Source organism: Aegilops tauschii, chromosome 1 (assembly GCF_002575655.3).
Source record: "Aegilops tauschii subsp. strangulata cultivar AL8/78 chromosome 1, Aet v6.0, whole genome shotgun sequence".
NCBI classification, from domain to species: Eukaryota; Viridiplantae; Streptophyta; class Magnoliopsida; order Poales; family Poaceae; genus Aegilops; species Aegilops tauschii.
Window position 1 is genome coordinate 433344649 of NC_053035.3, and position 17325 is coordinate 433361973.

At 42.2% G+C, this 17325-nt stretch overlaps 2 protein-coding genes across 3 annotated transcripts; both read left to right on the forward strand.

The window, feature by feature from the left end:
- Window positions 1-6241: 6241 nt before the first annotated feature.
- Window positions 6242-10136, forward strand: LOC109743069 (NADH dehydrogenase [ubiquinone] flavoprotein 2, mitochondrial). The gene is made up of 10 exons (XM_020302148.4): window positions 6242-6476; window positions 6583-6651; window positions 6745-6810; window positions 7229-7345; window positions 8174-8251; window positions 8331-8436; window positions 8554-8600; window positions 8765-8842; window positions 9452-9517; window positions 9627-10136. Exons 1-10 carry the CDS (start codon window positions 6378-6380, stop codon window positions 9732-9734), a joined length of 834 nt encoding a protein of 277 aa, XP_020157737.1. The 5' UTR covers window positions 6242-6377; the 3' UTR covers window positions 9735-10136.
- A 725-nt stretch (window positions 10137-10861) lies between these two features.
- Window positions 10862-16739, forward strand: LOC109743071 (multisubstrate pseudouridine synthase 7). 2 transcript variants are annotated; one of them, XM_020302150.3, is made up of 20 exons: window positions 10862-11098; window positions 11183-11383; window positions 11470-11738; window positions 11956-12028; window positions 12120-12176; window positions 12551-12630; window positions 12714-12776; window positions 13065-13152; window positions 13243-13345; window positions 13435-13538; window positions 13674-13747; window positions 14109-14173; window positions 14337-14497; window positions 14579-14646; window positions 14748-14808; window positions 15124-15161; window positions 15384-15452; window positions 15628-15952; window positions 16313-16415; window positions 16498-16739. In XM_020302150.3, the coding sequence occupies exons 1-19, from the start codon at window positions 10928-10930 to the stop codon at window positions 16340-16342; spliced, it is 2100 nt and encodes a 699-aa protein (XP_020157739.1). In that variant the 5' UTR covers window positions 10862-10927; the 3' UTR covers window positions 16343-16415; window positions 16498-16739. The 2 variants fall into 2 exon arrangements, with proteins under 2 accessions (XP_020157739.1, XP_073356521.1); XM_073500420.1 differs by having other exon boundaries at window positions 10868-11383.
- The last annotated feature ends 586 nt before the right edge of the window (window positions 16740-17325 follow it).

Here is a 17325-nt window from a genome sequence, read left to right on the forward strand (position 1 = left end):
CACCATCGCTTCTTCATAGTTCGTAGGTTCGTCATGGTCTAGTCACATAACCTCCAAAACAGGATTACCGTACCACTCTGGTGCGGATCTTACTCTGGTTTACCTACGAGGTTTGGTAGTAACTTGATCTGAAGTTACATGATCATCATCATTAACTTCCTCACTAATTGGTGTAGAAGTCACAGGAACAGATTTCTGTGATCCAATAAGGGAGCAGGTACAGTTACCTCATCAAGTTCTACTTTCCTCCCACTCACATCTTTCGAGAGAAACTCCTTCTCTAGAAAGGATCCATACTTAGCAACGAATGTCTTGCCTTTGGATCTATGATAGAAGGTGTACCCAACTGTCTCCTTTGGGTATCCTATGAAGACACATTTCTCCGATTTGGGTTTGAGCTTATCAGGATGAAACTTTTTCACATAAGCATTGCAACCCCAAAATTTTAAGAAACGACAACTTTGGTTTCTTGCCAAACCACAGTTCATAAGGCGTCGTCTCAACGGATTTTGATGGTGCCCTATTTAACGTGAATGCAGCTGTCTCTAATGCATAACCCCCAAAACGATTAGTGGTAAATTGGTAAGAGACATCATAGATTGCACTATATCCAATAAAGTACGGTTATGACGTTCGGACACACCATTATGCTGTGGTGTTCCAGGTGGCATGAATTTGTGAAACTATTCCACATTGTTTTAACTGAAGGCCAAACTCGTAACTTAAATACTCTTCTCCACGATCAGATCGTAGAAACTTTATTTTCTTGTTACGATGATTTTCTGCTTCACTCTGAAATTATATGAACTTTTCAAATGTTTCAGACTCTTGTTTCATTAAGTAGATATACCCATATCTGCTCAAATCATCTGTGAAGGTCAGAAAATAATGATACCTGCTACGAGCCTCAATATTCATCGGACCACATATATCTGTATGTATGATTTCCAACAAATCTGTTGCTCTCTCCATAGTTTCGGAGAACGGCGTTTTAGTCATCTTGCCCATGAGGCACGGTTCGCAAGCATCAAGTGATTCCAAAATCACATCAGTATGGAGTTTCTTCATGCGCTTTACACCAATATGACCTAAACGGCAGTGCCACAAATAAGTTGCACTATCATTATTAACTTTGCATCTTTTGGCTTCAATATTATGAATATGTGTATCACTACGATCGAGATCCAACAAACCATTTTCGTTGGTGTGTATGACCATAGAAGGTTTTATTCATGTAAACAGAACAACAATTGTTCTCTAATTTAAATGAATAACTGTATTGCAATAAACATGATCAAATCATATTCATGCTCAACGCAAACACCAAATAACACTTATTTAGTTTCAACACTAATCCCGAAAGTACAGGGAGTGTGTGATGATGATCATATCAATCTTGGAACTACTTCCAACACACATCGTCACCTCCCCTTTTACTAGTCTCTGTTTATTCTGCAACTCCCGTTTTCGAGTTACTACTCTTTAGCAACTGAACCGGTATCAATTAGCGAGGGGTTGCTATAAACACTAGTAAAGTACACATCAATAATCTGTATATCAAATATACCTTTTGTTCACTTTGCCATCCTTCTTATCCACCAAATAGTTGGGGTAGTTCCGCTTCCAGTGACCAGTTCCTTTGCAGTAGAAGCACTTAGTCTCAGGCTTAGGACCAGACTTAGGCTTCTTCACTTGAGCAGCAACTTGCTTGCCGTTCTTCTTGAAGTTCCCCTTCTTCCCTTTGCCCTTTTCTTGAAACTAGTGGTCTCGTCAACCATCAACACTTGATGTTTTTCTTGATTTCTACCTTCGTCGATTTCAACATCACGAAGAGCTCGGGAATTACTTTCGTCATCCCTTGCATACTATAGTTCATCACGAAGTTCTACTAACTTGGTGATGGTGACTAGAAAATTCTGTCAATCACTATTTTATCTGGAAGATTAACTCCCACTTGATTCAAGCGATTGTAGTACCCAGACAATCTGAGCACATGCTCACTAGTTGAGCGATTCTCCTCCATCTTTTAGCTATAGAACTTGTTGGAGACTTCATATCTCTCAACTCGGGTATTTGCTTGAAATATTAACTTCAACTCCTGGAACATCTCATATGGTCCATGACGTTCAAAACGTCTTTGAAGTCCCGATTCTAAGCCGTTAAGCATGGTTCACTAAACTATCAAGTAGTCATCATATTGAGCTAGCCAAACGTTCATAACGTCTGCATCTGCTCCTGCAATAGGTCTGTCACCTAGCGGTGCATCAAGGACATAATTTTTCTGTGCAGCAATGAGGATAATCCTCAGATCACGGATCCAATCCGCATCTTTGCTACTAACATCTTTCAACATAATTTTCTCTAGGAACATATCAAAAATAAAACAGGGAAGCAACAACACGAGCTATTGATCTACAACATAATTTGCAAAATACTATCAGGATTAAGTTCATGATAAATTCAAGTTCAATTAATCATATTACTTAAGAACTCCCACTTAGATAGACATCCCTCTAATCCTCTAAGTGATCACGTGATCCATATCAACTAAACCATGTCCGATCATCACGTGAGATGGAGTAGTTTCAGTGGTGAACATCACTATGTTGATCATATCTACTATATGATTCACGCTCGACCTTTCGGTCTCCGTGTTCCAAGGCCATATCTGTTATATGCTAGGCTCGTCAAGTTTAACCTGAGTATTCCGCGTGTGCAACTATTTTGCACCCGTTGTATTTGAACGTAGAGCCTATCACACCCGATCATCACGTGGTGTCTCAGCACGAAGAACTTTCGCAACGGTGCATACTCAGGGAGAACACTTATACTTTGATAATTTAGTGAAGGATCATCTTATAATGCTACCGTCAAAACAAAGCAAGATAAGATGCATAAAGGATTAACATCACATGCAATCAATATAAGTGATATGATATGGCCATCATCATCTTGTGCTTGTGATCTCCATCTCCGAAGCACCGTGCTTGTGATCTCCATCTCCGAAGCACCGTCATGATCACCATCGTCACCGGCGCGACACCTTGATCTCCATCGTAGCATCGTTGTCGTCTCGTCAATCTTATGCTTCTACGACTATCGCTACCGCTTAGTGATAAAGTAAAGCATTACATGGCGATTGCATTGCATACAATAAAACGACAACCATATGGCTCCTGCCAGTTGTCGATAACTCGGTTACAAAACATGATCATCTCATACAACAAATTATATCACATCATGTCTTGACCATATCACATCACAACATGCCCTGCAAAAACAAGTTAGACGTCCTCTACTTTGTTGTTGCAAGTTTTACGTGGCTGCTACGGGTTTAGCAAGAACCGTTCTTACCTACGCATCAAAACCACAACGATAGTTTGTCAAGTTGGTGCTATTTTAACCTTCGCAAGGACCGGGCGTAGCCACACTCGGTTCAACTAAAGTGAGAGAGACAGACACCCGCCAGTCACCTTTAAGCAACGAGTGCTCGCAACGGTGAAACCAGTCTCGCGTAAGCGTACGCGTAATGTCGGTCCGGGCCGCTTCATCTCACAATACCGCCGAACCAAAGTATGACATGCTGGTAAGCAGTATGACTTATATCGCCCACAACTCACTTGTGTTCTACTCGTGCATAGCATCAACGCATAAAACCTGGCTCGGATGCCACTGTTGGGGAACGTAGTAATTTCAAAATTTTCCTACGCACACACAAGAACATGGTGATGCATAGCAACGAGAGGGGAGAGTGTTGTCCACGTACCCTCGTAGACCGACAGCGGAAGCGTTATCACAACGCGGTTGATGTAGTCGTACGTCTTCACGATCCGACCGATCAAGTACCGAACATACGGCACCTCCGAGTTCTACACACGTTCAGCTCGATGACGTCCCTCGAACTCCGATCCAGCCGAGTGTTGAGGGAGAGTTTCGTCAGCACGACAGCGTGGTGACGATGATGATGTTCCACCGACGCAGGGCTTCGCCTAAGCTCCGCAACGGTATTATCGAGGTGTAATATGGTGGAGGGGGGCACCGCACACGGCTAAGAGATCTCAAGGATCAATTGTTGTGTCTCTGGGGTGCCCCCTTGCCCCCGTATATAAAGGAGCAAGGGGGAGGCAGCCGGCCAAGAGGAGAGGCGCGCCATAGTGGGGAAGGCTTTTACTCGTTCTGTAATACATCATCCCGCAACTAACTCATTAGTTACAATGCTTGCAAGGCTTATAGTGATGTGCATTACCGAGTGGGCCCAGAGATACATCTCCGACAATTGGAGTGACAAATCCTAATCTCGAAATACGCCAACCCAACAAGTACCTTTGGAGACACCTGTAGAGCACCTTTATAATCACCCATTTACGTTGTGACGTTTGGTAGCACACAAAGTGTTCCTCCGGTAAACGGGAGTTGCATAATCTCATAGTCATAGGAACATGTATAAGTCATGAAGAAAGCAATAGCAACATACTAAACGATCGAGTGCTAAGCTAACGGAATGGGTCAAGTCAATCACGTCATTCTCCTAATGAGGTGATCCCGTTAATCAAATGACAACTCATGTCTATGGCTAGGAAACATAACCATCTTTGATTAACGAGCTAGTCAAGTAGAGGCATACTAGTGACACTTTGTTTGTCTATGTATTCACACATGTATTATGTTTCCGGTTAATACAATTCTAGCATGAATAATAAACATTTATCATGATATAAGGAAATAAATAATAACTTTATTATTGCCTCTAGGGCATATTTCCTTCACTTAGAAGAGATGGTCATCTACCGACGACACATATGCTCCCTGATACACAATAATTCATACATGGCAATCAATATATACTGAATATGCTAATCGTTCAAATTGATGGCCACTGATATACAATGAACAAGGCCAAGAGCATGGCAAGACTGAACTACACCATCCACGATTATCTTTGACAAATGTCTGAAAGGTAGAGACATGGGCAAGCTCGGGGCCCCTTGATCGGATCTTGTTCTCCATCTCCATCAAGGGTAAAAAGATGGGGTTTTCATCATATTGCTTGAGTTTATCCCTCTATATCATGTCATCTTACTTAATGCGTTACTCCGTTCTTATGAACTTAATACTCTAGATGCATGCTGGATAGCGGTTGATGTGTGGAGTAATAGTAGTAGATGCAGGCAGGAGTCAGTCTACTTGACACGGACGTGATGCCTATATTCATAATCATTGCCTTGGATATCGTCGTAACTTTGCGCTTTTCTATCAATTGCTCAACAGTAATTTGTTTACCCACCGTATGTCTTCTTTCAAGAAAGAAGCCTCTAGTAAACCTATGCCCCCCGGGGTCTATTTTCCATCATATATTTCAGATCTATACAGGTCTCCATTGGATTGCAAAAGTGAACAAATGTGTCCGATCAGACATATACCAAAGCTTTCTGGGTCTCCTTTTGAGATGCCCTTATGGCACTATGAAGTTAGGAGAAAGATCGGGAGGTTGTAACGCCATTCTCCAGAACCACGACATCAATGTTGTCGCAACGCGGTTATCTAAGATTGACAATGTCACTGTGGAGACAATCCAGTTGATGGCATATCGTCAAGCTCTTATTATGGCGGAGGAGCACATAATACGAAAACCAATATTGGAGATGGACGGTTCCAATGCAATCAGGAAAACAAAAGACATGCAACAAGACCGATCAACGATTGGATCATTGGTCGAGGAAATAAAGAACAAATTAGGCCGCTTCCAACAGGTGAAGGTGAAACATGTTTTTCGTGATGCTAATCATGCTGCTGATATTTCAGCTAAGCATGGTTATTGTACTATGCATGAACAAACCTGGTGTAGTGATGTACCAAACTATCTCAATCCAGTGCTTTGTAAAGACCTTCGCAATGATTAATGAAATACGAGGTTGCTTCGCAAAGAAAAAGTTCATGATGGAGAGAAAGAGAGATCACCTTCGGGCAGCGGCAACCTGGACATTGAGGTTGACGCTGGTGGCGACCCGGACATCGAGGTTGATGCTAGCGGTGACCTGGCCATCGCGTCCGGCCGGGGTTGAGGGAGGAGAAGCAGTGAGGCGGCAGTGGGAGTGCGCCTGCGCCGCGGCGCCCTCCTGTGTCCAAGAGAGGAGTCTGGTCTTTTTTATTTATCTAGAAAAACATCTTTTCTTTAGAACGGGGAATGGGTTAATCGGGCTAGCCCACTTAATTTTTTCCCCCTGTCCAATGGAAGCCCAGTAAAGCAATTTTAGGTCGACGTGCCCGGTAAGAAGAGGAGCGAGGAATAGGAGGTCTCTCTCGCAGTCGCAGGCTCACACACAAGCCACCGGACACCCGCCGATACCACCACCACCACCGCTCCCTCTCCGGCCGCCATGCTGCCGCCGGCCGCCCGCCTCGCGGCCCGCCGCCTCCTCGGCCTCGCGTCCGCGTCCGCTTCACAGTCCGCCGCCCGACGCCTCTCCCCGTCTCCGGTTTGCGCGTCTCCTCCCCTCCCCCTCCCCTCCCCTCCCGAATCCATTCCCCTCCATTTCGCCCCGAGCCGATCCCCTGATCCCGTTCGCCGAAATTTCCTTGCAGATCTCCTCCCCCGCCGCCGCGGCCGCCACGGGTTACTTCTCCAGGGCCTTCTCTTCCGCGCTTAACTACGTGAGCACTCTCGGATCCGCTTCTCCGCTCGTCTGATCTGTTTCGCCGCCGCCGACGATTGAGCTAGATTTATATGTCTTGTTGTTTCTGTAGCACATCGATTCGCCGGACAACAACCCCAACATGCCGTGGGAGTTCACCAAGGACAACATGGAGAAGGTAATCTTCTTCCCCCGGTCTGGGTCTGCGATGCGTGTGTAGCGGCAGGACTGTTGGGTCAATTGGCTGGATTTGAAATAACTGTGACATAGCTTGTTAAATTGTGTGCTCAGATGTTCGGATATGGTTCTTAGGGTAGCATTTGCACTGGTAATGTGATGTTCATCCATTAGATAGATACTCTTGAATGATAGTCTTCAGTTTAACATCCCTTTTTTTCGTTATTGCAATGGGCCAGTCTTGTTAATATCGTTTATTCCTGATCCTGAATGAACAATTGTAACAGAACTATGGGTCATAATGTTCCATTCGTACAGGAGAAATGGGCTTAATGAATGCAGTTAATATGGCTCATCCGACTACTGACACGCTTCAAGTTTGTTATCATCTGGACTAATTTTCGGTTGTAATGTTGCAGGTCAACGAAATCCTATCTCATTACCCAAGCAACTACAAGCAATCTGGTATTATTCCAATGCTGGATCTTGCACAGCAGCAGCATGGTGGATGGGTCCCGGTTGCAGCAATGGACGCTGTAAGTTAAAATTTGTGCTAAGTTGTGACCTTCCAACATCAGCATGTTATGTTGTATTCCGTTACCATATATAGGGTGAAATTGTTACGAGTTAATGTACCTTCTTTAGTTAAAAACTTGTATCTTACCTGTACTTGTTGAAACTATGCAAAAACCTTATTGTCCCTTGTTTATTGTTGTATATGATGTCCTTTTCTGCATACTCTTCTGTCCATTCACTATGCCTGGAACGCTTAATTAAAGTCCGTATAGGTGCACAGAAAGATGTCATGTGCATATTGAGTAGCCGGTTTAGCTTATGACTTGCACAGGTTCGTTGGTCTTTAATTTTGACACTTTACAATCAAGTTACATCTTGTGGAACAAAGCATTTGGAAGTGGCAGTTATAACCATTGGGTAACTACAAATTTATTCTGGATTTGATAATCAAGAAAATTATCCTTATTAGGAGACATGGAGTCCCTACTTTTAAATATGAAAGAACATGTTTGTTTGTCGACATACTAGTTGAAATCTCTTACGATCATGTTTTTCTTTTCTTTTCTTTTCTTTTCTGAAGCTGATTTGATGGAAGTCTAGTGTAATCTGGCAGCTCATATTATTGATAGAGCATATTAACATATAATGCATTCAAAGCTGGAGCACATCCTTTCTCAGCACGACTATTAGGTTCACAATTTTTCTTCAAGTATCATAGTCTTTGTTATACACTGGTCTAATATATTTTATGCTTTTATTTTTATTTTTTCTGTTGTTTTCCCCCTCTATCTTGGAAAAGTGAACACTTCACATATTCGGTGTTCATAACAATAATGTCTTTTTTTCAGATTGCTAAAATAGTTGGAGTTGCACCGATCAGGGTCTATGAAGTTGCAACATTTTACTCAATGTTCAATCGGACCAAGGTACCTTGATGCATGACTGCCTACTCTGTACTCATTACTACCACCTTTATCTACCATGAAGTCGTGTCATGCTATGTAGGTGGGAAAATATCACCTTTTGGTGTGTGGAACTACACCTTGTATGATTCGTGGTTCACGTGATATTGAAGATGCCCTTTTAAAACACCTTGGAGTTAAACGGAATGGTTTGTGTATTGTGTAATTATTCTGATATCTGTAGATTTGTTAACCACAAACTTCCCTCTGAGCAAGAGCTTCTTTTGCTGTTTCTGTGATGTAATACATTTTTGTTTCCTTTGCAGAGGTGACAAGCGATGGTTTATTTTCTGTTGGGGAAATGGAATGCATGGTAACACCATGATCTTTAAATATTTGTTTTTAGTTGAGTTTACACTTTCCAATATATAACTGTAGGAATGGTCTGTAGTATGTTTGTAATGAACGGTTTTAAATCTTTGGTCATGATCTATCCTTAAAACCACTTTTATTCACCTTCTGCTCGTGTGTTCCCAGGGTTGCTGTGTGAATGCTCCCATGATTGCTGTGGCTGACTATACCAAAGGTTCAGATGGTTACACATACAATTATTATGTAAGTTTATTTTGCTCTTGATAATCATGCAATTCAACATTTCACTATTCTGTTATCCTAAATTGTATCCTTTAGTGCTTGCACTTGCTGGTAATAGTCAGTACCAATGACTTTATGCTGGCATAATGTGGTGGGAATTGTGCCAGAAACAGCATGACACATCTTATACGACAATTGGTTCAGCCTGATCAGAAACAAAAGTTGGATGATGGAATAACATAATCACTGTATAGGAGTATATTGTTAGGAAAGGGTTGATGTGATGACAAATGGTTGCATGTTTTAACAGTTGTTTACCTTTAAATTCATGTATATGCATAGATCAAAACTTGTCTACTCAATACACTAAACTTGTATGTCATTGCTTGTTGGCTCTGTACTGTACCTTCTTCTTTGGGGACATTATAGAAGGTAGAATGTTGCCGTAGTTATCTTTGAAACTAAATTTCCATTCAATAGAACTACTGCATCACTAGAGACGTAAAGTTGCTAGCCTACCAGGGTGGCTTGTTAAAACTCGCATGCCTTTTGCTAATAGAAGAGGCCTTGAAAGTAAACTTTTCCGTCTGATGTAACTTGAGCTTCTTTTTTTCTACTTGCCCTTCACAGGAAGACCTCACTCCCAAGCGAGTCGTTGAGCTCGTTGAAATGCTTAGAAGAGGAGAAACGCCCCCTGTAAGCTTTAGCCCAACTTAACAAGATTCTCTTACTATGTCTGGCCACATGTTTTATCTGGTCTAATTCCAATATACACCTGTTCTGACGATCTGATAAACATTTGCAGCGTGGCACCCAGAACCCAGAGCGGAAAAACTGTGGTCCTGCTGGAGGGATGACCACCTTGCTAGGCGAGCCAAAGCCTCCCCCATGCAGGGACCTGGATGCCTGCTAGGTTTGCTTTGAGTTGCAAGCACACAAATAAGTAGGCCCGGTCGCACTGTATGTTGCGGAAACCGCGAAAGCGATTTGATCTCCTGTTGTTCTCAAAGCTTTCTTGTGGCCAACAATGGACATTCGATTTGATTGATCTTGTTGTTGTTGAAGCTTTCTTTTGTCTGACAATTGGATGCGTCTACCTGTCACACACCATCTCTTCTTTTTTCCTTATCATCAGCTAGACTGCCCACTGATAAGATAGTGCTATTCTGAAGCTGCAGCTTTGTATCCGGCATAAGAATCTGGGGCACTAGATCGATTGCTGTTATGCTACTCCTGCAGTGTTATATTCCTGTTGTTCATGCATTAATGTTTGAATGAACACGGACCTGGTACATTGCCGATTTTCGGGGAGAAACTTTTTGATATACTAATTTTCTTATTCTGTCATTGTATTAAACATCAATTTATGTGGTGTGTACTGCACAATGCGCCCGGTGTCGCAAAGTCCCTGCTCTTCCCAGTACCTATGCATACCTCATTGCACTCGTCGCTAGTGGACATTGTTTGACTGTTCTGACCTAACATTTTGCACCACTTCCTCTTTACAGCATGTAAGCATGCAAATTTAGAACCTTGAGGGTACCCTCCAACCCTCTTTTGTTCAATTAAATGAAATAAAATTTTAGAATTTACTTCATCTTTGAAACTTAGTTCATTTGATTGAACAGTAGGTCGGAGGATACCCTGAAGGTTTCAAATTTGCATCCCTGACCACATAATTGGGTCCTTGTGTGCTCGCAACAGGTGATGATCCTTAATAACACTTCACCTCAGATGAGCCCTTGAGCCTTCTCCTGTTGAAAGTGCATGTTGGACCTCTAACCGGGTTTCCATGGTAGTATCAAATGATTAATGGACAAATAGTTACATTGAATGATGATCAGATTTCAATCCCTCGAGCGATAAACCGGCATTTGTGGCCACCCAAAAAACTAAAAAAGGGACAATATTGTTTTGCATCTTAGTTTTGTTTGGCTGTCATTCAATTGATCTAGCCCATCCATGATGATCCAACGGCAGAGAAGGTCGCCAGTGGCCGATGCGGCCCCACCTGGCAGAGATACAGCCAGCGGCTTTCCCCCGGCTAAACCCTCTCCTCCATTTCCCTCCCAAAACCCTAGCCCCCAAATCAGGCCTGCTGCTCCCATGGCGCGCTCGAGCTCCGTCACCGAGGCCGAGGTCGGCATCTCCTGCTTCACCTCCGCCCTCCCGGGCTTCCGCGGCGTCCTCAAGCACCGCTACTCCGACTTCATCGTCCACGAGGTCGCCCGCGACGGCTCCGTCGTGCGCCTCACCTCCCTCGATCTCCCCGACCAGGTAGGTATTCGCGCCTCCCCGCGACGCCTGCTCGGTGATTCCGCGCGCCCGGTCCCGGTTTCACCCACGGCTCGTGCATTGCAGTGCGTGGATGCCAAGGAGGAGGAGAAGGCGGCGCCGGCGGCCGACGCCGACCACTCCAAGGCCCTCGAGTTGTTCGGCGAGCTCTGCGGTGAGGCGGACTGCCATGCGCTGAGGGGGCTTCTCGAGAAGGTCGCGGCCGGCGGCGAGGGTGATTTCTCGCCGGTTATGCTCTCGCCGGATGCTGACAAGGCCCATCGATCGGTGGGTTTGGTTCGGTGGTGCTGGTTGTTTTGTGTGGTTGAATTTGGGGGAAACTGTCTGATTTGGAGCCGTTTATTTGCTTGTAGGAGGTGCACAACTTTTTCAAGAAAAACTTCAAGTTCTTGGTCACAGACACAGTGGAACACAGCGATGGGGTTCAGAAATACATCAGGGTACGCGTGGGCTCTGAAGCTGGAGGAGGGCGGGGCCGTGGCGGGCGGGGCGGTGGTGGGAGGGGTGGTGGCGGCAGAGGAAGGAAGAGGAAGAACATGAATGGTTCTGATTGGGGAGACGACAGGCCATTTGACAGTAGAGGGTCGTCTAGTTGGCCAGCTAATGCTGGGAAGTTCCTGAGGTGATGAGATTCTGTTTGAATTGATCATCTGTTGTCCTAAATTATTATTCGTGTTTGCACTGTAACACATTCATTCCACATGTTTGACATAGTTCACAGGCTTAACAACGCCTCTATATTTCTGTAGTAAGGAATATAAATGTAATGTTTGCGTCGTGTCTAGTTTTGCTGCTAACTAGTTCTGTAACTGGAGCTACCATTCTGTGACACTGATCAGGTTTCACCTTTGCAAAGAAAACAAGGACACCCAAGATGCATTGGGGGTAATAGGAAAAATGTTAGGACTACAGGTACATCTTGGTTGCTATTTCTCTCATTGATGGCATCATTCATTATCTGTTCTTTGCCAACCGAGTAATGACTTGATTATGCTTTTTGCAGTCACGCTCATTTGGGTTTTCTGGAACAAAGGATAAACGTGCCGTTACGACGCAACAGGTGTTTATTACTCCTATGTAAACCATCTCTCTAAATTTAATTCATGTAATCATGGATTTGCGTTTTGGGGATAAAATGGCTAAAATTCCATACATGGGTGTGGAAGAAAAATACTTTAGGTGATTTTATCTATAGCTATTATGGCGTTACGACCAGTTAAGTAAAGGATAGGTGCTCTGTTCTACAATATTGCGTGTAAAATTTAATATGCATTAGTTCTAGATAGTATTATTAGTATCATTGATCAACTAGGTTATGTTGTTTGTTTCATGATTTTCTGGCTATTTGATAGATTTGGTTATAATTCCTGTTTCATGGTTATGACCCTTTGCATGTAATTGCCTTGGCTACTGATCTAATTCTTTTCCTATTAGGTTACCGTTTTCAAGGTACCAGCAAATAAAATTGCTGCACTTAATAAGCGACTATATGGCATCAAAGTTGGAAACTTCTGGTAGGTGACCAATTAATTTTTGTAGAATCACTGGAATATTACTGTCCTAAGTGATACTTTAGCAACTAACTTATCCTCTCTAGTTATGTAAAGGAGGGACTTGGTCTTGGTCAGCTCATGGGAAATCGGTTTACCATTACCCTGAGGTATCATATTTTCTCCTTTTTACCTATAATTTAGTATATAGAAGCGCTCCTGCTCCAATGCTCTTCTGAAAGTGTAACACAAAATTTAAAGCTATTGTAGGCCTGATTTGATTTGCATCTACACAGTAGACAGTACACACTACCTCGCCACTATCAATTATTCTATAGTTCCGCCCTTTGTGGTGTAGTATTAGTATATTACTTTAGCCCACATGCATGGAACCTTGTATATTTTGCTTTAACAAAACTGAGAAAATTGATAACTTATGTTTACCTGCATTTCTTTAGAGGCGTTGTTGCAGAATCGGAAGACATGATAAAGGCTGCTGTGGATGGCTTAGGAAAGAACGGCTTTATCAACTATTATGGTTTGCAGGTACAAACCTAGGAACTTCTGCTCGTGCTCCAGAATTTACTTTGCTGTTATTTCTGAACCTTATTGAGTTTATCTATTTTGTCTGGTTAGCGCTTTGGAAGTGGTTCAGTACCAACCCACCGTATTGGAGCTGCTTTGCTTAGAGGAGAATGGAAAAATGCTGTAAACTTGGTTCTTGATCCAAGGGAAGGAGATATCCTCAAATTATTTTGTTTGTATCTAATTAGGATTTGCATGTTGTGCTGTGCCAACTTTTGTTCAACATAACTCGATACTCCGAACAGCGTGATGACATAAAGGAGGTGCGTGAACATTACAAGCAACATGGTGATATTGATATGGCTCTGAGGAACTTCCCTCGCCATCTTGTGGCTGAGAAGGCTATTGTAAGTGTAGTCCTTTATCATTTACATCGAAATATCCTTGTATTAGATGAATAAGTGCGCCTTTTGTGATCTTTGCTGTAAACGCACATCTTTTTGTGGAAATTAAACTAATATCCATCCATGTACTATTTTCAGCTTCAGTGTTTGAGGAAATGCCCTGATAACTATCTACAAGCATTAAAGGGTATACCAAGACCGTTAAGAATGATGTATGCCATATATCTTTATCTTGTACGGATTGTTTTTTCTTGATATAACTGATTACTTCAAAGTAAACAACATTGGTGGTTTTCTTCTCCAAGAATATGATAATTGTGGAATGCAGAAAATTGTTTTCTAGTAAGTATATATATTTCTTTATAATCGGTCACTTTAGATGTAAGTAGTACATCCATTTTACATGTTAGTCAACAGTATTGTGCATTTGCTTGTCAACTTTGCTACTCTAGTTACATATCACTTGCTAAATCGAAATATTTCTGCTGTTCACTTTTCTGCGTTTTTTTGAATAATTCTCATACTTTGTTTCTGTCCTTTTACTTATTACTGATTACTGATTGGCTTCTGTAGGTATGTCCATTCTTACCAAAGTTACCTTTGGAATCATGCTGCCAGCATGAGAGTTGAAAAGTATGGTCAGTCTACTTCGTCCTTGTACAGTTACTCAGTTTCAATTGAATCATTGTACAATTTGATGTTTTGGGCTAACCGTTACTATTTCATGAGGTGGGTTATCCCGTGAGGTTTTTATGGTGGACTTCATGCTCCCTTTTTATATTCTAACTGGTGATTTGACAGGCATTTCACAGGTCGTAGAAGGTGATCTAATCTATACCAAAGAAAGCCATCCTGGAGAAGCAACTTCTGTGGGTACTTCAGAAGTTGATGGCCTTACAAATTCTTCTGAAATTGATATTTGTCCTGAAGCAATTCCAGAAGAAAATATCCAGTCTGTGAAGGTTTGCTACAAATCTACATGCTCATACACAGAAAATGTTCCTTCTCATATGCCTATCCCTGCACCTTTGTTTCTCTTGTAGCTAGTTGATTCTGAAGATTTATCGAAAGGGATCTACTCGTTTGAAGATGTCGTCCTTCCTTTGCCTGGGTAAATGACCAATTCCCTTGTTCATATATTCATTTTTTTCCTGTCATGATTCCACTTGTCAAGAAAACAAAAAGATTCAGCTTGTTATTGTTATTACACAGTTCACAAGCATTGTTCCCTGGGAATGAAGTTGCTGAGATTTACCATGAAATGGCTAAAAAGGTAAATAGTATATTGCAATGTATATTTCATGTTTATTTAGAGATTCTTGTTTGGTATGGTCAAAACTTGTGCATTGTTGAATTTCTGTTACAAGCATTCCCAGTTCCTATTTCATTGAATCAGATATTGCAATGATGTGGCCTTTGGACTATGCTGACTAAAATATGTTTGATTTACCCTTTTTCCTTTGTGGATATTAGCTGCCATACTGTAATATCACTGGTTTTATTAGCAAATGTGTTATGAATCACACAATTTCTTAGTGGCTTCTGCCATGACGAGAATGATAATGTTACTTTGAATTTCATGTTTCAGGATGGCATTAGCTTGACAGAGAATGCTCATGGTGTGAAGTAAGTTTCTTCATATAGCTCCCAGAATTCTTTCTAGCTATGCATAGTCCTTGAATCAAGGGCAGCTGTAAATAGTGCAGCCTAATGCATTGTGCAATGACAATTTTCTTTTTCTTCTGCGGTGTATTAATCATTTCATATACATTACATCTACACAAGCTTGTTTTACTGCTACATCATATCCTAATTTTTGCGCTATATGATGCAAACACCATTTGTTAGGGAGTTCTCAATTACAAGCATGAAAGGAGGTTACCGTCGGGTGTTCCAGAAGCCTATTGATTTTGAGTGGTATGCGTATTTCCATCAATAGTTTACTGTGTTAATCCATCAAAATCATTCTCTTAACTCTATCCCTTGGGCTTGCTTGAAGTGTTAATCTGACCGCATGAGTTATTTTAGAGGAGTAACACTGCCATGTATTAATTCTTATCACCATTTTGATAAAATGCTTCGATGACTGCAGGGAACTCATGACATACACAGATGACAGTGCATCTTTAGCAGAAACCGATTTGGATATTCTCTCTAAAGGCAAGCTTACAGAAGCAAAGGTAGCTAATGAGCCTGCTGCATCTAGTAAAAATTCCGCCTCCAATCCACCTGATTGCAAGATGGAAGAGCCATTGGCGACCTCCATGCCAACCAGTGAAACTAGGTTAGAAGAAAACAAGTCTATTGGCAGCTCAGATACATTGCCAAGCAAACTGGCCGTGAAATTAGCATTTACTTTACCTGCATCATCCTATGCTACAATGGCAATCAGGGAGTTGCTGAAGGATTCAACCTCGGTATGTTTATCCTCTGTCGATATATTATGCTTTTACGATTTGATTTTGAAGATTAGTGGGTCGACTGATGCCATACTTATACAGTAAATTTTAGTTCCTCGACTAAACTTGTGGTGCTTTCCACATGGCCTGCTGTTATAGTTGGGTTGAAGTTGTGTATAAGCATGGCTCTTGATGATTGCTGATAGATTCTTTGGTGTGTTTAGCCACTACGGTGTTTGGTTTATATTTAAAAAAAGGCATATACAACCGAGAAATTCATCAGCTGAGAAACACTGCTGATAAAGGATTTCTATTTGTCGGTTATTTTTGGCACGGCTTGTTACATTTGTTGCGTAACCTCCTTTGGGTTACCTGCAGGTTGCGTACCAGAAAACACTTGATTGCTAAGTTTCTCACTGACGTCAGTTGTCAAGGGAAACTGATCTGTCATCTCAGCAATTGAGAATGTGACATGGCTAAGGTATGGTGCTTCCCACCCAAACTCTGAATTAAATGGCACTGTTTATGTGCTCCTAATTCCTGCTTCTGTGTTTCTATTTTAGCTTGAGCTTCAGTTGGATCCATGAATCAGCAAACTAACCACGCGGCGAGGCTCCCGCTTGGTGCATGCAAGCAATATGACCGTTCAAAACTATGTACTGAGCGCAAGATTTATGGTCCCTATTCTGTACTAGAATGCGCCGTGCCGTAATAAAGCTCGTATGACCTATTATGACCTCTGTAATGAAATCGAGATATAAAATCGTGCTGCGTTGGTTACCTCGACGAAGCTGAGGTTTTGCTAGATGATTCATTGCTTCCCCATCATTTTGTTTTGCATTTGAAGTTTCCTGCTTATTTTGGTTCTCCTGGACTGACGCCTGGACCTCTGAAACGCTCCATGGTGGCCAGACTCCCGGACCTCTGAAACGCTCCATGGTCTGGTCTCGATAGGTGGACCTCTGGAACTCCAGGCCCTTTTTTTTGCATGGGACTCCAGGCCCTGCTTGATACACGAGAAAAGGACATTCCTAGTACACATCCTGTTACAATTCACACACTCCGTCCAATCCAAATTAATTGAATTTAAATCGGAGGGAGCAAATTCTTTTTTGGGATAGAGGCCAGGAACTCTCCTAGATATTCCTAGGACCCTGCCGGACCACGAGAATATTCCTAGCTCTGTTTGACGCATATATTCCACCGTTGTACTCCCTCCGTTCGCTTTTGTAAGACGTTTTAGACAATATCTAAAACAGTTCAATTTCAGTTGTATCAAATGAAATCTAAAACAGTTCAATTTCAGTTGTATCAAATGACTTACAAAAGTGAAGAAAGGGAGTAAGAGAAATACCAATTCCGATCCCCTATTTCTGCTGGAGATAACCTGT